Raw genomic sequence first — 25565 nt, forward strand, 5'->3', positions numbered from 1 at the left:
TTTTCAGGTCACAGACATAGGGGCGACTTTCATCACCACACCCGTATGCTCTTGTGTAACAGCTGATAACATCTCGGTTATAACCCTCATAGACTTTATCAAACGATAATCGTGTTTTAAATCTGAAAGTTTGCTATTACAGCAAACGCTTTGTTGTTTAATAGGGTAGTTGACTGCCAGTCAAATCAGCAACATTTATGGAATGTGAAATAAGAGTAGTGATAGACAGTGTCGTATTTTCGTTGGGTCAGGAATAATAGTTAAGTAAATAAAATTAGTTAATATGAAACATATTAAAATTTTTGAAAGTAGTTATTATTAGTATTCAAAATTCTGAAAAATCCAACATTTGATTAATTGAAGAACCTCAAAGGAGAAAACAAAAATGCACGAATGCAGAACACATAATAAGAGAAGTACGTACGTGAAATATTTTCATTATTTTACTTCTTTGAAGAATTAAAAGAATTATCAATACCTATAAATACATATATTAAAAAACCCAGTTCTTTATTTTAAGCCGTACACTCGGCAAAAATCCTAACAACACTTTTGTGTCTGAAAAAGGCTCTATTACCTACTTACAACTACAAGATAAGATAACCAATAACTTTATCCTAAACTAACAATAAACATTGTAATACCTTCTCCCAATAGGCCTTAGTTCCCCCTAGCACCGATAGAGGGCGATTTATCAGAATTTAAACAGACGGCCGGCTGAACTAAATTATGATTTGTTTCACAGTTCATCTTTCTTATCTCAAGTCATCTGTCACTTGTTAGATAGCGGCTGGATAATAGGGAAAGAGATTTTCTTTGATGTTGGTTGAAATGTAGAAATATTTATAGAAAATTGTCTTTGATTTAATATGGTAAAGATATTTTACTTTTATGGCACTAGGTTACCTATTGCCTATGATTGATTTATGATGTATCTAAGAGATTGTTGAGTGTGGAATTATCGATCACGAGGATGACAAAATGTGAAAAAGTGTTATCGAGTTTTTTTCAATATCTGAATCAAGTATTTGACATTGCAGCGAAGAATAGAAGTGAACGGAACGTGGGTACACGTTGCACTTTGTTCAAATACGATTAAATATTGTCTAGTTAATAGGTAGAAATAAGTACATCTTTATAACAAAACATCGGCATCTACCAGTATACCTTAGGGTGATGCAGAGATTGAAATAAATAAATAAATATCATTGGACCACTCACACACGGTCATTTGATTGCAAACTAAGCAGAGCTTGTACTATGGTATCCAAATAACTGATAAACATACTTGTATAATTCTAAATACATACTTATATGGATAGAAAAGAAAGAAGTAGATGTTTAAAAAAATAAAATAACGGACGTTAAGAACCATCTTAACATAACTAGCAATACCTACAGGCGTAGAGCATTTCAGCCAAAACCCATAAATCTCGCTACAAATTCAGAATCACGGGCCGTCGTCAGTAATCCAGTTAGTTATCGACATTCGACACGTCTGACGCCGGCGTCATAGAATGTCACCGTAAACACATAGTATCGGACTGTGTTCCTCACTCATGCATGCAATACATCTCTACTGTTGACATTCGCGCTAGGCACATGACGTGATGACATCTATCAAATCTGGGATGATGTTGAAATAGATTTTGTAGTAAGTTTACATACATAGATGGCACGACTGTTATACTCGAAGATGTAGGCGAATGGAAGTAAATAAACACGTATTTACATGCGATTAACACAATGTTAATCATATTGTATACATGTTATTATAGAGGCATTCTACATTGACAAAAAGTAATAGAGGGACGATATTTTTTCACTGTGGAAGATCAACAAAAAAAATGAAAAACTAATCAGCGCCCTTAGCATCTTCTCCAAGAACTATTTTCTTGTAATAGATATTACTAAAATAGAAAATCGCACTTCTGGACTATTTTCAATGAAACGACAGAGGCTAAGGAATAAAAATATGTAAATTAATTCATTTTCAACATTAACATACAACACAAAGTTTCTTTTAGACATTGTTTATTTAAATTTTCAAACATTTTCTAATTTTGTATGGAAACTCGTGTACCGCCCACTCTATCGTAACGTTATTCAAATATTTACTTGTACATCGCTTTTGATGAATGCATCAAAATAGATTAATGAATTTAGAAGATTTTGAGGTGGTAAGATGTGAAAATTTTGTTTATAAATATGGTTCAAATAGTATGTAAAGCTAAAGCTTAAAAATGGTGCAATACTATAGCATCTGGTTTTATAAAAATGTTACATTGATATATATCTGAGAAATGCTACCCTCGAATACTTTGTGTTACTTACTGTTAAGAGAACCTCAAGGGATGACGGAAATCTATATATTTATAGTCATTTGAAATTTGAATATACATCTAAAAATAGTAAGGTAAAAATACTATGTAGTTTAAACCAAACGTAAATTGATACAATAACGACCCAATACCGAACTAATTCAATATTGACCACAAAATATTTACTATTAAAACAGTAACATCATCAATCACAGTACTCGAAACCCTCACACTAAACAACTTTCAAAGAGATTTCCAACAAAAATACCTTCTCATAACATTTAAGTGGATCTTTTTATAGAAAATTCTTTATTAGACTTCTTTTTTATTTATAAAATACGTCTTTTAGTATATTCTATGAACCTTTTGACGTGAATTAATTAATGAGGGAAACCTTATTCAATGCTTTAAAGTAATAATTATACATAAACTATTTATAAATTGCTTTGATAATATAATAATCTACGCAAAAAATTTACTGTCTGTTGGTATGTCGGTTGCGCTGTCGTTACTAAACGAATGAATTGTACTGTAAACTTTGTCAATGTAATAGGTAGTTAATCTCTCTGGACGAGATTTATAATTGTTCTTTTAAAATCAAATAACACAGATACATACTTTTTGTTGCTATAAAAAAAATATGCAAGAGAAGCCGGAGGTAAAGGTTAGAATAATAACAATAAATACTAAAGAAACCTTTGAAATTCTATGAATGACATTTAGTGTACAAAAAATAGGTAACCTTTTTATAGCCTAGATGTTTTGTTGTCAAAATACTAAAGATCATATCGTACATAAAATAATAATAAATTGTTAAAGAAAGGTTACTGACTAATACCTAAATATAAGACCTAAATACTTTGTTTATTATCATAGACATGTGTCAGTCAAATACAGTTAGGCCCTACTCACTTGATTCTTAAAACGATTAAAATTTATAGCTTATTTTAAAAGCTATTTAACTTACTAATAAGTACCATTAATAGTTTAATAACTAAACTTATACCATGGTTAAACAAAATTGTATATAAAAAAATACACTTATAAGAAATGTTTTTGTATCAGAAAACACATTTATGTCTTTTTTTTCGTTGAATTATATTAGTTTTTCAGTAATGCGCATTGATATATTGTATACCTTCAAACATGTTCAGAGTAACCTAATTTCTATCAAACTCTTTTACCGTTACATACAATAAACTCCGCGTTATGAATAATATCTAAACAAACGAATAACTTGAATAACTGCACCCACTTCTCTATAACAAGAGAAAATCTTTATTGATACCATATTCAAAGGATTGTCCTTGTCACGTTGTAACAAGGGAACACAAGGAAGCATCAGACCCTTGCCAATTGTAACTTGAATACTTCTTACTGTTTGACAGCTAGATCTTTACTGTATGAAAGAAATATTCTTCAAAACTATTACTACTGTTTTTATTTCATAAGTAGTGAGAACTTTAGAAGGTGCCATTATCTACCATATGTTATTATGGTCTTATTTGGATCTCGAAAGTAAGAACAAATGTAAGCATTAAGTAATATGGATGCAAGGCAAATTTTTACTTTGTTTTCCTTACAAATTAAGAATTTAAAACTAGTATATATAGTAATTTGTGCCATTTATTACTGCACTTGATTGATTATGTAAGCGGCTTACAAAATAGATGCATTTTTTTGAGAGATTTACTCAGGAATGCAATAAAGAATAGTACCTAAGTAGATATTTTAAACTGGCACCGACAAGCTAACCTTTGCAGCGTCTTCAAAATTAAACAACTTAATGTTTTTACTTTTAAATCTATTAAATATTCATAAAAAAATATCCTTGATATACCTATTCCTAACACAACACATTCTACGAGCTACGAAAACTTCAATACTTCAAAAGTGCATCCACTCAATTCGTTCTACGTGAGTGTACGAGAGGGTGTATAAAAGAACTTCAACAACTAAACTAGCCTCATCGCACGTGCCCACTTGTTATTCGCGTCGCTAGTTCATACGTGACTTTCGTTACCCCATACGTGTTCTCCGAATCTATTATTTGTTTTAGAATATAGTTTTCGTACAATTTATTGAACCCTTTTGGCTCTCGTTTTATACAGTTCATAGCTCGGATGACCAGAAGGGCGATTTCTTACGACAATCGACAATCGGCTACCTGTCGACGAATTTTGTATGAAAAAGTGATATGCAACCCCAGCGCAGTTCGTTAGTACTATTCTCTTCATTTAGTTTTAATTGACATATGCTCGAGTACTGTTTGGACTGCAGAATTTACTTAAGAAACTAAGGGTCAGCGCAAACGGGCCACCGACCACAGCCACTGGTGGCCAGCGACACCCACTTAACACGTTTTTCCATATATTTTGTATTCTGTAGCGAGTGGCCGCCACCGGCTACACGTGTGCGGTGTGTCTATACAAAATATATGGAAAAACGTGTTAAGTGGGTGTTGCTGGCCACCAGTGGCTGTGGTCGGTGGCCCGTTTGCGCAGACCCTAAGGGTTCATTGTGTTTGTGTTACTATATAAAATACATCGGATAGACTATCTAGGTATCACTCATCTTAACATAACCCTGTAATAACACATGTAACACGAAGAAAATACTGTATTTCGATTTTCGACTCGATTGATAAGCGATGAAGCTCGACTTCCATTTCAATAGGTACCCTTCAAAACAAAAGCCCATTCCAATCAACTGGCACATTCAGAGTCGATCCGTCAATAAAAACGTCAGTTTTTGTGAGCACACGCCCCACGTCCAATCACTGTGCCTCCGACACGTATGGATGACGTCGCCTGTCTTTTTATATAGAAAAAACAATATTCCCGTTATAGATATAGTTCATGTTTTGATCTGTGATTCTAGTGGTGTAGGTATCGTGTGGTAATCAGAAGTTGGACGAAGTGAAAATGCGTTCTATTTTAATTTGTTATTTTTATTCTATCGTAAATGTGGTCGCGGTCTCCACTCCCACATAGGCCTTTTGAGCCACGAACGAATGTGCACTAATTCTACCTGACGCCATCTTAATCATCTGCAATAGATGTAAACAGGCTAATGATGAATGATTTTTATTTATTTGAACTCAAGGTCTATTCGCTCCCCCGTTTAAGAGGAGACCTTTGCCCAGGAGTAGGGAAAGAACAGGTTAAAAATATATTCAAAGAAACTACTATTGTACGAGGATTATCAGAAAACAAATGACTTTGAGATTACCTGCTGTTTTAACAGGCACAGTTGGTGGATCGTACTATCGTGATCTTTGGATAATAAAACGGATACGAAATTATCCTATTTTTTACCTTACAGAGTTGAGTTGCCTCTTACATAAAATAGAGTTAGTGCAAAGACACCGCATTGTCTCGTTTCACGCTTCGGCAAGAGACTCGAATTTACAATATCCAATAGTAAGCTCAATTAATCTTAAACTCATTGTAGAATTCTTGTTATAAATATTGTTCTTCAAGACAGAATTTTAACATTTCCGTTTCAAATTAACGACGTCTACATTCAAATGAAAGGACAAAGACATTGTAAAGTAATTTATTCAGTCCAGCGATCAAACTGAACCAGCCGGCTGGAAAGTCTGGGATAACAAAAAATATCCTGAATCTGGGATTCAGAAATTCATGTTCCGTTTTTTAGGTTTTGTAGGTCTTAGAAGACTTGAAAACATTTATATATACCTATAAGATAGACTATTTGCTCTATAAAAACAGTAGCTTTCAACATGCTTTAAGTACAGTCATAGGCATGACGTAATGAAAGTTCCTATAATAGTCTATGGTTGAGGTCAAATTTTATTGTACAGTTTTCTCTAAAGCAGAAGATACGGATTTTTTCTAATCAAGGATTGCATTTAACGGCGTTAACTTTTCAAATAAGTAGGTAAGTAATTTTTCTTCCAAAATATTCAAGGAGAGAATAAACTTTTTCTGTCGTTTCGTTTGGCTGTTTAACCAAGTTATTAATTTATCTCCCTTACACTTCACATTATTTATACTGTACTTCACTAAAATTAAATGTCTTACGCTCAAAACAAACACTTAATCAAAACATTATCTCACATAAAGCAGTCTACATAAGCATTATATAAAAAACCTTATACAGTGAGTACCTGACGCTTCCATTCTTTACTCAGTGAGGCGAACAAAGAGGCCTAATTAAAACGCGAAGTAAGTTGACCTCATTCTGTTGTTAAACCTTAGATTATCGCCACAAGTAGATTACAGTGGGAAGCGATGAAGTTTACGGCCATTTTGTGGTAAACTGTTCAAGGAGGATATGTGAATTTAAGTAGAGAACGTCTTATCTCTGAATAAGTAAATACTTAAATATTGCGACAACTCATAAATGGTCACTTTAACGAGACAACTAATAAACATATCTACATTATATATTTCTAAATACATTGTTTCATAGATAAATGTAGTATTGGTTGATACTCGAGTATAAGATTCCCCGATTAGTGTTTATGGTGATAATACAAAACGTTGAGTAATAAAAATATACACGAAATTAAAACGAGAAAAAAAAGCGATGAAAAATATTTGTCATGGAAACAAAGCAATGAAGTAGAACTACAACAGTTTTAAGAAACACCGACAAAAAAATACAACACGCAATTTAATCAACTCAACCGAAAAAACAATTGGTATTTTCCCTAAATTCTCGTTACATCTTGAACAACAAAGCCTAGCTGACAAAGAAATACATAGCATTAGATTATTTACGTGAACGAGTGAACTAGTGCCAAATGAGGTCTAAGGCGAAATACACACTACAGTACCCGCCGACATAGCCCCGCGACATTAAGGCGACCTACGACAGCGACCGGCTAGCTATCGAGAAAGTTTACACCAAAATCTGTTTAGCGCCGCTACCGGGCTCCGTAAGAACTATTTTTACAGTACATTTTAAATGTCACAGCCTCGATACTTGACTGTACAGACTATACAGAATTGCGCTACTGTAGCCCGATCCTCTACTACTATCGAAAATCGACAAACGGCTAGTTATCGAAAAAAATTCTTTAGGGCATCTAGCGGACGTTGTTGAAACTATTTTTGCAGTACATTTTAAATGACAAACTCTCGATAATAGTTGGTTCCATTTGTAGAGAATCTCACTAAAAGTGCTTAGTTGGTCAACGAGCTCGCCGGCAAAAAGTTGCCGAGAAAGGTCGTTGGATCGGCGACTTTCGTGTGTATTCCGCTTAAGGCAAACTTGTAACGAAGCGATAAAAGAGTATCGGAACAATTTATGTAAATAGGTTTTTCTTGCTAGACAATATAGGTTTTATGTGAATACCTAAATATTTGTCTAGTTGCTTACGAGGAGGTATTTAATTATGTAATTTTGTTATGTTATCTTGAGAATTTATACCTATTTTAGGAGTAAACGAATAATATCAGAATTTATGCTAAAATTATTGATCATATTAAAATTTTTAGACTTGTGTAAAATAAATATTGTACCCATAAAATGAAAGACTTTTTTGCGAAAATAATCTAGCAAATTGCTATAAACAAATTAAAGTAACCTCGATTTAGTTTCAAAAATAGCACGTCGAAATCCTATAACCAATAGTTTCAGCTTATTTTAATAGAAATAAACTCGTAGCAATAGATCATAATTAACATTAATTTTAATCAACCAATAAAAAACATGGCATTTGTAATAACCCTATAATTAACGCACACGTACACTTTACACTCACACTCGCAAACATAACACATCATTAACACTCACACATAGAAACAGTAGCTCGATTCTCTACTACTATCGACTACCGACATCCGACCTGTCATCGAGAAATTTTGTATGAAAACCTGATCAGCGCCTCTGACGGGTGTCGTAGGAAATATTTTGGCAGTACATTCTAAATGTCAAAATTTCGAAAGCTAGCCGGTTCTCGGTAGTCGAGAGTGGTAGAGAATCGAGGTACAGGTATAGTCATTATGTTCAATGAGAAGACACACATGTAAAACAAATGCACACAGACAGACTGTTGTTCTATGTAATTAGGGCTAGTGTGAATTAGCTAGACAAATGTTTGATGTAGGTTTCTAGTGTTTAAATAATCAGCCTAGCCTTTCTTCCAACTATGTTGAAGTCGGTTTCCAGTCTCACCGGATTCAGCTGAATACCAGTATTTTACATGGAGCGACAGCCTATCGGACCTCCATAACCCAGTTACCTGGATTATAACACAGGGTCCAATGTAAGCCTGGCTGTGAAAATTTCTAGCTTTTAACTGCAGATAACGACTGTCAAAGATCTTCGAAAACTACAGCCAGGGCCCATAAATGTGTCTTCCAAAGCACAGAGGAACTCGGTATGTATAAAATGGTTATCCATCAACAGGACAACCTCAGCAAGCGCAGCTTAACCTCAGAGATCGATCCGTCCGACTGTTATTACTTAGCCACATGTTAAACAAATGCACACAGACAGACTGTTGTTCTGTGTAATTAAGGCTAGTGTGAATTAGCTAGGTAAATGTTTGACGTAGTTTTCTAGTGTTTGTTGTAGAGTAATTGTGCAGAAACTTGTTATTATGAAAATTGCGGTTTCTGACAACGTTGGTGCATTTGTGTAGTGTTGTCTAAACGTGAAGGAGGGAAGCACGTTTGATATTGACATTTGGCAACCCAATTATTATGTATATTAAGGTTTATAAACATCACATAGTAGGAGATATTTTATAAAACAAACTTTTTCAATGACTGACGAATTTTGTGGTCTAAATATACATAAAAATCTTGCCTTTTTCTTATAGGGGTCATCATCATCGGCCTGTATTTATAGATTGCGGATGATTGAGGGGGCTCTGCCTTATAGGGGTAGGCAGAGACCAAAGAAAAGACTAAACATAATAGGTATCATTTTGCGGTAAATTTTATATCACAATATTCCGGACTACAATCTGGAAAACCCAAAGCAAAAGCGAGTAGTAGAACACTCCACAGTAGGCAAACCGCACTCATTTACTATGTACGAGTCAATAACGCCCGCCCCTTCATTTGCAAGAAACCGAAGGACTTTTCCATCGATTTTGTTCTTTAGTTCCTTCACCTTTCAGTGCCCGAAGGTGTTATAAAAAGGTACTTTGGCTACAAAACTGCTTCAAGTATAAAACTAATCACTAAAACTGGTCTCAGAGCAGTGCTTAACTTGGATGGTATCACCGGTTTAAAATGGCTAGTGCTGATCGAGTTTCTTTTATGAGAGGAGTATACTTGGGTGTAACGTAAAATCTGTTTATAACGTGGTAAAAATGGGGCGTTTCGTTTAATGTTGACATGTTAAAATGTATTGAAAACGAGAGTCGATCGAAGTTTAGTTTGACGTTGTCTTCACAAAGAAATAGAACTTCACAAACAAACACTTGTAAACAAATAACGGGTATTTGATGTTTCAAATACCCGTTATTATTTTGTTTAGCTAGTCTTTTTTCAAAGCGTTTTTTAACAATAATTACTTTATATTCATTTTACCATGGGGTTAGGCTGAGACCAAAGAATGACCCTTGATACACTCCCTACAGATTATCTCCTAAATACGTTCAATCTCATTTTTTCAAAAAAGACCTGAATAATGATTTGATTCGCTTAGTTTTATGCTACGTATTATGTAAACACTATCATAATTGGCTAGAAAATAAATTCTTCCTAACCAATTCGATACTAGATGAACCTTTAAAATGTTTCCATAAATAAATCATTTTTTTTATCCTAATATACCATCTGCACTATTCTCCACATATCCATGCCAATATAAAGTCAACAAAAATACAGTTCTCTACTTGTCTGTCATTTCCATATAGTTCAATAAAATATTCACACGGTTCACAGTTGAAAGTTCACGGCAGAACAAGATGTATGCGGCAGTTGGTAGTTGGTAGCTGAGTTAGTTCGTGCCCCAAGTTAGGTTAGTTGTCGACTTATGCGGGTTGTAGCGGGAATAAAATTATTCGCTCCTTTGATTTTGGGTTTTAAATGACAGAACTAGAATAAATGATTTACTGACAGTTTTTCTGAATGTTTTTACAATTTTTATTTACCGGCCCCACCTAGCATGGGACAATGATCAAGAACAATAAGAAATAACTACAATTTAATCTACGGTTATCATTTTTGGAGAAACGTATTAGAAGCTAATGTCCTTTGCTACGCTACTCCAAAAATGGTTTCCGAAATTACGATTCTATGTTGATAATTTGAAGATGGCTTTCAAGTCTGGCTATAAGTATGTAAGTATGCAAGGTGAAGTAATTGAGGCTACAGGTGATGAAAAAATTATTGTAAAAAAAATAATTCCTCAATGATCAGATAAAAAACTTATTGTTACTGGATCTGTCGGGAAATAAACGCATGTACTCTTGTCACCTTAGTACCTACGTGGTGACGACCAAAATGACTGCGCCAACTCATACATCTATCACACGTAAATAATATTAAAACTTGAACATATTCCTTGCATCATACATAATTGGATCGCAGCAACCTAGCAGTTCAGTAACTAACCTAACAAACTTGCGCCGAGGCAGACAATACATACGGCCAATTCAGGCTTCATGAATCAATTACAGGAATCTTGTAGTTCACCAACTGAATTCACTGAACTTTGTCCGCTGCAGTATGGAAACTAGTTTCTGATTGTTGCGTGGAGTATAATGGCTAATATAATAAGGGCTGGCATTTTATTATTGGTGTTTTTAAGTAAAATGCATGTCTTTATTAATAATGCCAGTTTGTCTTAAGTTATATATTAAAAGTCGTGATGAATTATGGCGCTGACCCGACTATTATAATGATTATTATGTGCCTTTTGCTTGCTTAATGGTATTTCGTTCCTAGTATATTTCACCATGGACATTTTAATTATTTATTTCAAATGATCTTATGTCAGATCTAAAAGTCAGAAAGATCAACGCAAACGCAGAAAATCCAAAACAAAGATAGAAGGTTACTATTCGATGGCTAACATAGATTCATCACTGCTTTCTTGATATTTTTACACCTATATAGGCTACTGAGGCCTTTGCTCAGCAGTGGGACACAGAAATAGGCTAGATAAAAAAAAATATAGGCTACTAAATATAGCCAAATATAAAAGCTTTAGAATAATCCCGTAATTGAGTCTCACAAGAATATTGATTAAATCGTCTTCTATGCTTATCACACAGTATTTGATTTGACTTCTATTCAACGAATAAAATAAATACTAGATAAGACGTCGTGAACAATGCCAAGAAAATAACCCTGTCTCATATACTTAGATTAATATTGTCAGAATCATCAGAATTTATTTGGCAACAATCTTGACCACTATGTAAAAACGCTAGGTACACTTACAACCGTGTTTCTTTAGTAATTAATTTGCTATTGTAACCACAAATTTTCGCATTTCATGACATTTATCCATCTAATTTTACATGAAAATAATGTAACTATCGATTTTCTGTCGGCCAGGACGACTAGGCCGATTTGATTTAATTTGATTTGACGTCAATCATTCATCAAGCAAAAAACGTAGAAGTCTGTAAGTCTTTTAATTGTCTTTCATTGTCTAACAATTATTTCTAAGAATTTTAACACAAGAAATACTGTTGTCTTCGCAATTTATTTATCGGCATTTATCAGTTGTACATCTTACAAGCCTATCTTTTTAATCAACTTAGGTTCAGTCTGCTTGCAAATTACAAATATATTTTATCACATAAAGCCAGTATGTACCTCCATCTTTATCGGGCTACTTTGTATTAAACCAATATGACAGAGTTTCTTACTATTCCATTAGCGAATTCGAATTCAAATGTTCCCCGGTTTATTTACATTTTCAGTGGAACTTTTAAAGCAAACTTTCCTTACATAAATAGCTCAAACTCTGACTGAAAACACAAAACGTAGTTCAAAAATAGCATCGCAAAAATTCAATTTAATTTGTCCAGTATATTTACTCAGATCTCGTTGGTACAATCAAATTGGTTCGAACAAGTTATTGTTTGTGCCCGCAATTGTAACGAATCGAAAGCCTTCGGTTTAAAGCCTTCTGGTTTATTTACAGACTTAGTTTTGTTTGTTTCAGTCGTTTGGTATTTAATGCTGAAGTTTGTTTATGCCTTGAATTGTTAATTTTGTAATTAGGAAACTACAGACTGCGTCAAAATTTAACGATAATCTTTGGATTGTTTCTTTTCATATTGGTATATTTTTTTTATTTGACATCATGCTGTTTTGTCCGAGGATATAGTTCGAGTGAAAATTAATATTAGTTCTATGTAATACCATATGAGCCTATGTCAATCCATATACCAGTCATATTACTAAACTTCAGGACATTATTATTTTTTTTGCATAACCCGGGAATGGAACCAAAGAATTCGGGAAAGATTCATAAAACCCCACGTCAAAAATAACCTGTAATTTCTCTGAACACACGCTCGTTGGCTGTTTGTTTACTTGGATAACTACATAACCAACTATTGCAAAAAGTAAGAACATTTTACGAACTGAACGCAGGAAGTTCAAGAAACTGCACAATTTTATTTCGCGTTGCATTTGTAAGAACAAATCGACGAGACTGTTTCGCTTTTACCGAAGTAACCTCAAGACGTCTTCAAAGGATTAGTTCCTGATTTTTCCTTTTGAATTCAGTTTGCCAATCGTTTTCTATTGCATTCAAAGTTGACAAACGAGAGGATTGAGATAGAATACTAGGTTCTGTTTTTACAAGGCTAGGCTAGTTTTATAGATAAAATTACGACAAATGTACGATATTTATAAATAAATTCTAGCCGCGACTTCGTCCGGGGTAAAAAGTATCCTATGTGTTAATTCAGGTTATAAATATAAAGCTTTTGTGTACCAAATTTTGTGATATCCGTTCGGTAGTTTTTGTGTAAAGAAACACAACATAGAAATGCAGATATCCATCTTCACAAATCTGTTCTCTCATTTATAATATTGGTAGGATATATGGTTTATTTTCAAAACTTAGTAGGATTTCCCAAAATGTCAAGCTCTCTGATATTTATGTAAATGTGGCGATGCATTTAGCTTTATTTCAGATACAATTTCCAAATCGACAGATGCACTAATTAGAGTAATCGGATTATACGGCGCCATGCGTCGCGTTAATATAAATTAGGTATCCGAAACTAGTAGCCATATTTAACCCTCTGTTATCTAAATGCTAAACACAGGTTCCATCAGCTTATGAAGGAATGTTATCTATATAATAAACTCAAAGGTGACTGACTGACTGACTGATATAGTGATCTATCAACGCACAGCCCAAGCCACTGGACGGATCGGGCTGAAATTTGGCATGCAGGTAAATGTTATGACGTAGGCATCTGCTAAGAAACGATTTTGATCAATTCTACCCCTAAGAGGATAAAATAGGGATGTAAGTTTTTATGAAAATTCTATCTTAAGTAACAAATCACGTGGACGAAGTCGCGAGCAAAAGGTAGTTTATAAATACACACATTGATTTGAGAAACAAGAGGTAAACTTACTTTTAGTACGTAAATTGTTAAATCAGTGGCGCAATTCTCTATAGTCGGTACTGTCGAGTATCGGGAGTATGACATTTAAAATGTAGTGTCAACATAGTTCTTACGGAGCCCGCTAGAGGCGCTAATCAGATTTTCGTGCAAAATTTCTCTATAGTTAGACGGTTGTCGGTAGTCGATAGTAATAGAAAATCGAGCTACTGATGCATAAACTATGTCTAACGGCTAACAGGGTTTATTTTCGTGGGGTGTGAATAATTTATCTTTTGTTAAGCGCATCGAATGCATGGGACCACTTCGCAATGTATTTCGTTTGAGGATATTCAGCGCACACACATAAGTAGATGATTCTTATCAATTTCGGAATACATTTATATTAACCTGGAGTACATCTAACATTTTATTTTTAATCCAACGAACATTTTAATACAGCAGTAAATCTTTCTCTTCTGATAAAATTACAGCCAGGAGCGAGTAGTAAACTATCACTACTTGAAACTTAGACAGTAAGATTAACCGTTCGTCTCGACTCATTCCCACTCGTCCCAACTTGTCCCAATTAGTCACTTCAACTGGTTTTACGCCTTCAGTACATTCTGTCGCAACTTCAAATAAAACAGCGTTTTCACTATATCGTAATAGATAATTAATTGTTAGATGAACTTCTCAGGCTGTTCAGATTACAATTACTATTTTTATTGTATTATTATATCTTCACAGCAAATAAAAAATGTATGAAAAAAACTTTTATCAGAAATGTTGTTTTCGAATGTAAATCTTTATGCAAATTTGGAAAAATATTGTGCTTTTAAAAAGAGCGATCCGTATTTTTTTGCTACTTTGTCTCATGAACAGCCTGTATTTTTGAAACAATATAAACTTTTATACGATTACCGATTCACAATTGAATTACAATTGTTCATGAAATAGAGAATATTTGGAATTGAAGTACAGTCAACCTGGGAAACTTTGAATCATTTGGGTAACATTTAACGTGGGAATTTGAACTAGTTTCGATTATTTTTTCATATGAAACACACACAATTGATGTAAGTTTGCAAAACTAAAATAAAGCTTTATCAATTGTGTTGGTTTCATACGAAAAATAATCGAAACTAGTTTAAATTCCCACGTTCAATGTTACCCAAATTGACCTTACACCTTAAGCTACGTAAATTTAAACAGACGACTATCAGTCTGACGTCTCGACAAAGAGAGTTCGGAACCTAAGACGATAAGTTGTCAACTCTATCATGTACTTAAGCACTTCTTTGTCATGTTCAGTGTTTAGGCTTTGTAAGTTAAAATAATTGTTCAATATTTACTAATAAGTTTCGGAAAATTGCAAACATTATTGATATTTGTGTATCTATTTTAAGAAAGCTGTTTATTAAACTAGAATCTGTAGATAACTGTTTAATAGCTTTGTTATTCCAGTGACCAATTACTTCTATATTTTAACTGGTACTTGATATATTTTATAATTGACATACATTCATGTGAAAAACTTTAAATTATTTAATAACTTTCATCAATTGGTGTGTAAGCGCAATGGCAAGTTCTTGTAGAGATGTTAATAAAAATACATTTTATGAGACCACTTACTACACCCAAATCACACCTATACCTAAATGATTTGATTGGTCATTCTGTTAACAGCTTAATTTATTTAATTTTAAAACGTTTTTGTAATGATGCGAGAACCTTAAAACGGCAGCGACAGTACCTTAAAGTTTTCAACAAATATCAATCTTAAAAAACCTGCTTCATCTATTCCAGTTCAATTACGGCTATCCGAACTTTCCTTTATCCGCTGAAAACTGAATAAAAAGCCAATCTACTGAAACATCTAGTTTTTGTTTCAGTCTGAGAAATTGGGTCGTAACTATTGGATACGGTATATCAACGATTTTCCTGAAATTGAATAAATTTTCTCTTACATTGTGGTTTTACAGGTAGAAAATCTTTTACTGAATTTGTCGTTTGAACTACTTTATTGATTTACTAGCTGACCCGCGCAACTTCGCTTGCGTCACATAAGAAAGAATGGGTCAAAATTTTGCCCGTTTTCGTAACATTTCTTATTGCTACTCTGCTCCTATTGGTCGTAGCGTGATGATATATAGCCTATAGCCTTCCTCGATAAATGGGCTATCTAACACTGAAAGAATTTTTCAAATCGGACCAGTAGTTCCCGAGATTAGCGCGTTCAAACAAACAAACAATCAAACAAACAAACTCTTCAGCTTCATAATATTAGTATAGATTGATGCAGGTGTTGAAAGTGGGAGACGTTCAACCCATGGTAGAGTATTTACACGATGGTCCTAAACAAATTCGATACCCGGGTTGAGTCATCTTTTGTTTTCTTTTTCTTCAGGGAAAGGTGACTTCTACTTTGAGTTATCAAAACATTCCGGTGAGATAAAGCTTTACAACACAAGACTGACCCACCGTTGGGAATGGCCTACATCACGCTGGTCTATGCTGAAAAACCTTATTTGAAAAGTTATTCGTCTATTGAATGCGGTGCCATTTCACCATAATTTATTTCTTTTGCAGCGCGGTCGGCAGTGTATACGTCTGATGATCGTGGCTTGACTACTGGGTTGATTACTATTACGCGAGTAAAAACATTAATGATTTTATTTATAGCATTTTGGTTGTACGAGCGACGGCACTCACTAACATATATGCATAGCAACTCACTGCTACACGACACGTAATCGTGGTTAGATACATAGGCAGAGATGTCTTCCGAAATATCACCTAATATGAGAAACCGTTTGAAAAATCCATGTAGGCGAAACCTTGTCGCACAGATAGTCTGAACAACGATAATTTCCTAGCCGAATACCGTTCAGGAACCGTGTTGAGAGTACAATAGCTACAATGTACCACTAGTCACAATGGCTCGTTTGTAGCGAGCCGCGCAATTTGTATCGAAGCACCTGTAGGAAGTATTCATCGTGAAATAGATTGTGTTGATAGATTACCCTTGTTCGTTTGTTATAAGGGCTTATTTGTTGAGTGTATTGGTAGTTTGGGAAATTATTGTTTTTGTTTTTGTGATTGCAGTAATAAAGCAAAGTCGTAGTAAGAGGTCCTGGATGTTGCCGTGAAATTTCTAATGCCCGGTTTCGGAGGCACATTTAGCGGTAGTTTATTTATTCAAACCGTTATGTTTGTATTAGCTTAAACGCAATTGAATAGATAAACTACCGCTAAAAGTACTTGAGAAGTCGGGCATAAGTGATGATATTGCATGGCAAGACATAGTGTTAAATAATAAAATTTGTGAAAACACCTGAGTATTCTTTTCATGGCTGAAATTTCTTTTAATAGCTTTTATGCTATGCAATGTTCCTAAGCTGCACTTGGAACGAGCCTATAATTAACATACATAGGTAGTATACAATAATGTTTATTCGGTTTAAAAATAATATTTTTATTTCATTTTTGATGAAATTATTCATACATTTTGTATTCAAGCTATTTTACTCACAGTTATCCGAAATACAGCAGGCACATATAAAACTACTTTCATCCCAAAATCCTTTTATCTTTAACTAACTACTAACATAGTAATATTAACGTAAAACCCAACTTTTAAACTAAAAACGTACCTGTATTTTTTATACTTCATTAGCATACGAAATTCGGGCAACAAAAATAAAACTAGGCTAACTCCGCTAAAACCGTAGTTTTAAATTAGTCTGTCACTAGAATGGGCTTTAACTCACACATACCAAAGCACATCAACCATATGTCATAGACATATATATAGATTGAGGAGCTCGTGGCTTAGTTAACAACAGCCGCGCGGATCGATCTCTGAGGTTAAGCTACGCTTGCCGAGGTTGTTCTGTGGATAAGTAACCATCTTTGTCGAGTTCCTCCGTGTTTCGGAAGGCACGTTAAATTGTGGGTACCGAATGTAATTTTTAAAAATCTTTGACAGTCAGTATCGTGTTTTAATCCAGGTAACTGGGTTGTGGAGGTCCTATAGGCAGTCGTTCCATGTAAAATACTGGTATCCAGCTGCATCCGGTGAGACTGAACATTTAATTTTTAGGAAAATAAATATTTTCAGTATCATATTAGTACCTATAATTCGACTATTCTTTGCGTCAACTTCTAGAATAAAAGAAGATTTATGAATCTATCTCTTCTTTGGTTAAAATTCTGTGGTTTGTGTGACCCCAGTCTGACCTTAATGAATTCTCCACCAAGTTTAAATTTAAGCTTTTAATGAGCTGTTTTCCAAAATTTCGTTAGAATAATAAAATACTTAATCTCTGTTGTTCTGTTGTTAACAAACGGCTTAAATTTTAATATTTACTGACAATTTGAATTTTAAAAGAAAGTGAAGATTTTTATTTGACACAAAAACCTTTCTGAGTGTTTTAAAAAGATAAAGAGTGCTCTGAATGCTTCTGCACTCTTTAAGATAACTAAAGTGCCATAAAATGTAATAGTAATACATTATGGCTCTTATTCATAAACCCACTATAAACCTATTTCAGTAAAAGAACTACTAAAATATGTTTTCTCTTTTTCATTTCGCTTAGGAGTGAAAGAAACAAAACTCTTTATAAGCCTTTCAGAACTTCAAATATTTTTATGAATATGGCGATTTTTGTATTTCCATATTTTTAAAAATTTCATGTAAATATGAGATAGGAAATTTTAATAATATTTTATTACTATTCTAAATATTCAAAATTCTTGGTGATAATTGTGTAGCGCATTCCGTCACGACAATGCCATAATTATATGCTATTACAATCATATTTTTGATCATTAATCCATAATGACTTATTTTATTATAATTATTAAATACATACCCACTTGTTTTTAATCATGTCACCGTCTTCTTGCTTGATCAATTTCTTATTTTTAAACTTGATCAAGCTGCACTTTGATCAACACTCGAATTGATCAATACTCGAATTGATCAACACTTCAATTGATCACCACTAAATTGTGATTACGGTACTTACCTACCTCTTCTGATCAATATTTTCATCAATTAACCTTAATATTGTAGGTGCAACACATTGAAATTAAACGCTATTAGTTATTTTGTTTGTAAAAAGCTGTAAAAGTGTGTGTACATTGAAAATGTTGCGAAAATAATGTATTAAACATGCTAAGTGTAAGTAAACATTTCTAGGGATAAAAATAATTTTATTTGTTTGATCAAATTTTTGAGCGCAAAGTAAGCTTTTAAAGCTTAAGTTTTAAATAAAAAATTGCAGTATTTTAACTTCAAGATTTCCACTGAATTTTTTTATATTATTTTCAGTGTTTCTAGTTAATTTTGAAGATATTTAGCCAAAACTGCTACACTTTTGACCAAGACTCCCTTTTGATTATATTCTTTGTTAAAGGGAGTTCACAATTTTGCAAAAACCCAGCAAATACAGGGCTGTCAGAAAAAGCCAGTAAAACAAAAGTAATTTTGCACAACATAAGCTTGTTTAATCGCTTATGATACAGGCGTTTTCGAGAAAAATCTTAACATACTGACCTTGTATCCAACAGCTTAGTAGTGTTGGCCATTCGAACCACGGTAGCATATACATTCTACTTTTCTTTCTCTCTTTCTTAACGACGAGACCAGCATGAAAGTAGAAAAAAATATACTGCAATATCTCTTAAAGATAACTCCTTATAATACAGTTCACTGTGTTTTGTAAGTTTGGTGTATGGAAAATGAATGACAATGTATGGACAACATTTTCTCTGTAGTAATAAAAAAAAAAAAATGTATAATATAGATTAAAAATTAAAAATATAGTACCTTAATAACATTGACCCCAATCTATAAACTAATTAGGCACTGTATAAAACTGGTAAGGTTAGTCCTGGCTAGAAACGAAAACTGATTTATAAAAGTAAAATAAGATGAGAAGTTTAGTAAATAAATACAACACAACAAAATTTTAAAAAAATGCATCTATTCTACATACTTGGTAAGATTCGTTAATTTACATAATTAAAAGTATTTTTTTACATTAATTACAGTATTCTACTCTCCTCATTAGTCATAAGTCAAGAATAAGTCGAACTTTTAGTCACAATGATCAAATTACACACATATTTACTCGCATAGGAGTTGAACCTGCAGCCCACAAGCTCTATAAATTTCAGAAGAAAGTTATTTATGACTTTATTTAGCCATTTTGTCCTTGAAACGACTGTAATGCTCAATGATCCGTGGAAACATTATTTTTCTTCAGGCGGTACTTTTTTACCCATTTCTTGGGATACGGCCGAGGGTTCCGAAGTTTTGGGTTGAATAGTGAATTATTTGTTACGTGTTTTGTGCGGTGTATAAATATTAGAGTAAATAGATATTTTTTACTGAAAAATAAATAACGTAAGGTTACTTTTATGTCAATTCTGTAAATTTTTTTTAACTGAAAATTGTAGATAGTAGCTAACAGTATGTGTCGGCTTTCATCTTTTCAGCTAAAATTCCTTGTAGAATATACCTAAAATTAATTTGTTCTAAAATAATTAAACTATAATAAACAGATAAACGATAGAAAAACAATAATGATAGAAAAAAATCAATTAACTCAAAGGCAATATAAACATTTAAAAAACTTGATTAGCTAGTTTTATGCGCTTATAAAATACCCAAAATAATATTAACGTTCCCATAAACTTCCTATAAAGAATATAAAATAAAGAACAACATTCTATTAAATTATGAAATAAAATATAAACTAAAAGCACGCTTGTAAACAAACTAATTATTTTTCTAATAAAACGCTTGTATCTTTAAATTAAACTCATTCATTTCTCGCTATTCTTTGAATAAAGTAAAATAAACTATGCACTACGTATTTTAGAATTACCCACTTGTCCGTTGAACAAACAGGGTTATTCTCTAGTAGAAATTATTGCGTACAATATTGCTTTAAAAAAGTTATTCTCTTGCTGGTAAATTGAACTAGATTAAATTGCAAGACTTTTATTTTAAATCCAGGTACGCGGTTTCATAAAAAAATACGCTATTTCTATAACTACATACTTTTTACAAAATAATGTCCACGAACGATGAACGGATTTTAATACAATTTTCAGTTAAAAACAGAGTGATTTTCGAAGAAGATTTTGGTGTAATAAATAATTTGTAAAGAATTATCCAATGCAGAGCTGGGGTGGACTGTTAGTTTATAAAATATTTTTCACTCAACCTATACTATCACGAGATAGTTTTCCGAGATAAACTATTTACGTGTCACGAGGGACTTTGCACAAAAACTAAAAGACCTTTTTTAATCACACGAAGTGCTTTATCTACTCTAGACCCAAAAAAATAGGAATCGTGTTTTTTACACAGTTTTCCAGACTATAAAAAAATATTCTACTAAATAGTAAATAATGTCGTAAAATATCTGTTTTAGATATAGGCAGTACTTTAGTCAAGAAAGCTACAACAAATAAATTAAAGATTGTACTTTTGACGGACGATATTACACTAAGATCTTGCAACGCGAATATTTAAATGTAACAGATAAGTATATTAGTTAACCCTTTTGACAAAATATTACGTACGAAAATGCTTCAATATACTAGCGAAATACTTCACAATATGGATTTTTCAGAATTATGTATAGGAATATGAGTTATAAGGAATAGATCAAATTGCTACGAGAAAAAGTGCGATCGCGCCGCTATTGCTCGATATGGTAGGGGCATTGCCTGTCCCCAGATATAAGTGCCAAATAAGATATTTTTACAGAAAATTTCAAACAAAAATCAATACTAACGAAATTCTACCTACTTGATTATTCAAAGTAATATAAATCAAATCCACCATGCATCGTAAGTTAACAAACAAAAAGCCATAAACTTTATTACAATGTTAGCATGTATACCATAAAGGTTTTATATATTGTCTTTAAACAAATGGGCTCTCGAATACAATCCACGTTACATAAGGAATTATACCTCGTTTCAAAGTTATTGGATTGTGAAGAAATTATGGTATTACTGACTATGATATTGGTATGTACAGTCAGCTTCTTATATAAAGTGACAGATAACATATCCAGTTATAAAGGGACTCCTAAAGTGATCAATAATAATAATACAACCAAAGTCATCTAATTATGTAAGTCATTCATCTTGCACAATGATATCGGAACATGGACATCGTCAAATATATGAGTTCGTTCAAAGTGCCATAATCATAGTAACAAACACGGCGCCAATGGTTTCTAAGCATCCAAAGTATTCAAAAATATGGAACAAACATTAGGTACATGAAAATGAACTATGTCACTATGCATGTCTGATTGGTGTCTGGGCATTAGAGTGTCCGCCGTACGTAAGGTCACCGGGTCGTATCCCGGGAATCTTACTTGTTTAATAAGTATTTTTTTTAATGTCTATTTGACTTAAAAGCTAAATTATGCTCGCCAATTACCCACGATCCTAAAATAAGAGATGAGACCTAAACAACCTTCTAAAAATGTACCTAAGTGATTTGAACTCTTCCTGCACTCTACGTATCAATCACATAATTCGATTCGATGAGACCTAAACAGCCTTCTTCTAAATGTATGTGATTTAAACTCTTCCTGCATTCTACGTATCATCACATAATTCCAGGTCAAAATAATAACTCGTAAAATAACAAGGTTTTACTTCAATTGAAATGGTTGTTTATTATCTTAAAATATATAACAAAAAAATATCAAAAACGTGTATATCCACCTTCAGCAATAATAACATCGCTAAGTCGCTGACGCATGGATTGCACTGCGTTAAAACAAAATCTGTCTCCCCTTAACGACTCCCATACATTTTCAACGTGTCTCCTCAAGTTTTCCGTACTTCTTATCGTAGTATTATCCCATAGTTGAATCATTTTACCCCACAAGTTTTCTATTGGGTTTAAGTCAGAACTACGTGCAGGAAAAATTATTCGTTCCAAATCTGTTTCATTTAAATAATTTGATACTACCCTGGAATTATGAACAGAACTGTTGTCCTGTATGAAACGGATTCTTTCGTTTGGATAAAATACTCGGGCCGTGGGCAACAAAACATCATTAAGGATATCTTTATATCTTTGGCCATTAAGTCTGCCGCCAACCTCGACTAATTCTCCCGGACCGCTTTGGGACATCCAACCCCAGAATCCGAGTGTGATACGTCCACTCCTGTTACCAGGTAACACATTTCTTTCTTCGTATCTGGTGTTGTTTAACCTCCATAAAGATAGACGACCACGAGCAGTAGAACAAAATACTTTTTCGTCTACAAAAACGACATTTTCAAAATTAAAATCTAAATAACGTCGTGCGAACTCTAATCTTTGTGCTTTGTGCCTCGGCGTAAGTGCAGGTTTCTTGGCGGGTATTCTATTATGTAAACCTTTCTCGTGTAATCGTCTCCTTATTGTGGTCTGTGATACTTGAAACTCAAATGCCAAATTACGCGTGTTTAAAAAACGATCGCTTCGAGCTTTCTGCACTATTCGCGTATCTTGATCAGTGTTTGTCCGGCGTGGACGACCAGTTGTTACATGGTAACGGAGAATACCCTCTGTATTCCATCTATCCGTCCATCGATAAACTGTGTTCCTCTGTAAGAAAGAAACTGAATTATTATAACATGAAAGAATTTATGCAGTACAAAATACAAAAAAATAAAATAACATACAATATAAAGAGAAGTCAACTTACGGATATTCCAAGTTCGTTCGCAATGTCTGTTACAGAAACACCTTCTTGTTGCAAGTGAATGATTTTGTGTTTCATTCCATCATTAATTCGAAATGAGGCCATGTTTTTCCAATTAAATTGTAATAATTACTTTATTATATTAATTTATTTGCATTTATATGAATGACACATGACATTGATATGTAAACAATGATGTACATTATCTATGAAATCTTTCGAGTATTTATAGTGCAGTCAATTAAGCTTAAATTAGGTAAGAATCTCGGAATTCGAGATACCCAGCTGTAAGTCTGTAAATACTTGTATATTGACACCCTAAAAGTTGTCTCAAAACCTACATATGGTAGGGTGTACGCAACTATAAAATTTCAAGGTCCAAAGTTCCAAAAACCGGTTTTTTGAGCTTTTTTTGTAAATATCTCATTTCCTATGGAATTTTTGCATTCGTATTCATTACCAATATTGTACAGTATAAAATTCTCTACAAATTTTGTTTGAATTTTTTTTTTTACGGTGAACCGTTTTCGAGATAGAGGGGGGAGAGCGCGCGGTCACAGGATCATTTCAAGTCAACCGGTGCCTCCGGTCGAAGATGCGCCATATATATTATAGTTGATGAACTATCGATAAATCAATGATTAATAAAATATTTGTCAATTTCTATTAACTATTACATTATTTTTTATCATTTTTTTCATAACCTATCCACTTTTTATTCAGTATTAATTAACTTATCAACACTTACCTGCCCATGTAATTGCAGAATTTTTCATGAAAATATAGGCACTATATTTGAATTTTAACCTAATTAATATTAATAACTTCTTACATGATGAAAAAAAAACAAATAAATCAGTATTATTGAAAAGATAGATTTAATATAATTATGAAGAAAATGATGACACCAATGACTTTTCGAAGTTATGTGTGTATTAGAAATAATTGTCACATGCTCCAACGGTGAAGGAAAACATCGTGAGGAAACCTTGCATAAATAAAATTTGTTAAATACATTTATTGAGGGCATGCAAAGTCCCCAACCCGCACTTGGCCAGCGTGGTGGACTCAAGGCCTAACCCCTCCCTCATTACGGGAGAAGACCCTTGCTCAGCAGTGGGACAGTAATGGGTTAAATTTATTTATTATTATAATCATTGATTTATCGATAGTTCATCAACTATATATGGCGCATCTTCGACCGGAGGCACCGGTTGACTTGAAATGATCCTGTGACCGCGCGCTCTCCGCCCTCTATCTAGAAAACGGTTCACCGTAAAAAACAAAAATTCAAACAAAATTTGTAGAGAATTTTATACTGTACAATATTGGTAATGAATACGAATGCAAAAATTCCTTAGGAAATGAAATATTTACAAAAAAAGCTCAAAAAACCGGTTTTTGGGACTTTGGACCTTGAAATTTTATAGTTGCGTACACCCTACCATATGTAGGTTTTGAGACAACTTTTAGGGTGTCAATATACAAGTATTTACAGACTTACAGCTGGGTATCTCGAATTCCGAGGTGAACTTACTATAATGACTGGACTATTATGCAAATTAGTATTAATTACTCTTTGATATCTAACGCGAATTATAAATCATGAAAATATGATAAAATTGAGGATAGAATAAACAAAACACATGCCAATGACGTCACGTTCATAATGAAAGGAACAACCAATGCTTTATCTCATTCATTTTGTTTTTAAATTTCAAAAGGTACCTTAAATATTCAGCGATAGAGTTCATTTTCATGTAGTGTTCCATATTTTTGAATACTTTGGATGCTTAGAAACCATTGGCGCCGTGTTTGTTACTATGATTATGGCACTTTGAACGAACTCATATATTTGACGATGTCCATGTTCCGATATCATTGTGCAAGATGAATGACTTACATAATTAGATGACTTTGGTTGTATTATTATTATTGATCACTTTAGGAGTCCCTCTATAACTGGATATGTTATCTGTCACTTTATATAAGAAGCTG

The 25565-nt window shown here is 33.3% G+C and overlaps 1 protein-coding gene across 2 annotated transcripts in view; it reads right to left on the reverse strand.

The window, feature by feature from the left end:
- The window catches only part of LOC142984241 (uncharacterized), a 251630-nt gene that overhangs the window by 148645 nt on the left and 77420 nt on the right, over positions 1 to 25565 (reverse strand). Inside the window, exon 2 of one of the 2 annotated variants that reach the window (XM_076131710.1) lies at positions 19394 to 19469. The exons of the other annotated variant lie outside the window; for it this stretch is intronic. Within the exon in view, the coding sequence (XP_075987825.1) occupies positions 19394 to 19448 (55 nt within the window). The 5' untranslated portion in view covers positions 19449 to 19469. The remainder of the gene's footprint in view (positions 1 to 19393; positions 19470 to 25565) is intronic. 2 annotated transcript variants of the gene reach the window in all.

The sequence above is a fragment of the Anticarsia gemmatalis genome, chromosome 26 (assembly GCF_050436995.1).
Source record: "Anticarsia gemmatalis isolate Benzon Research Colony breed Stoneville strain chromosome 26, ilAntGemm2 primary, whole genome shotgun sequence".
NCBI lineage: Eukaryota > Metazoa > Arthropoda > Insecta > Lepidoptera > Erebidae > Anticarsia > Anticarsia gemmatalis.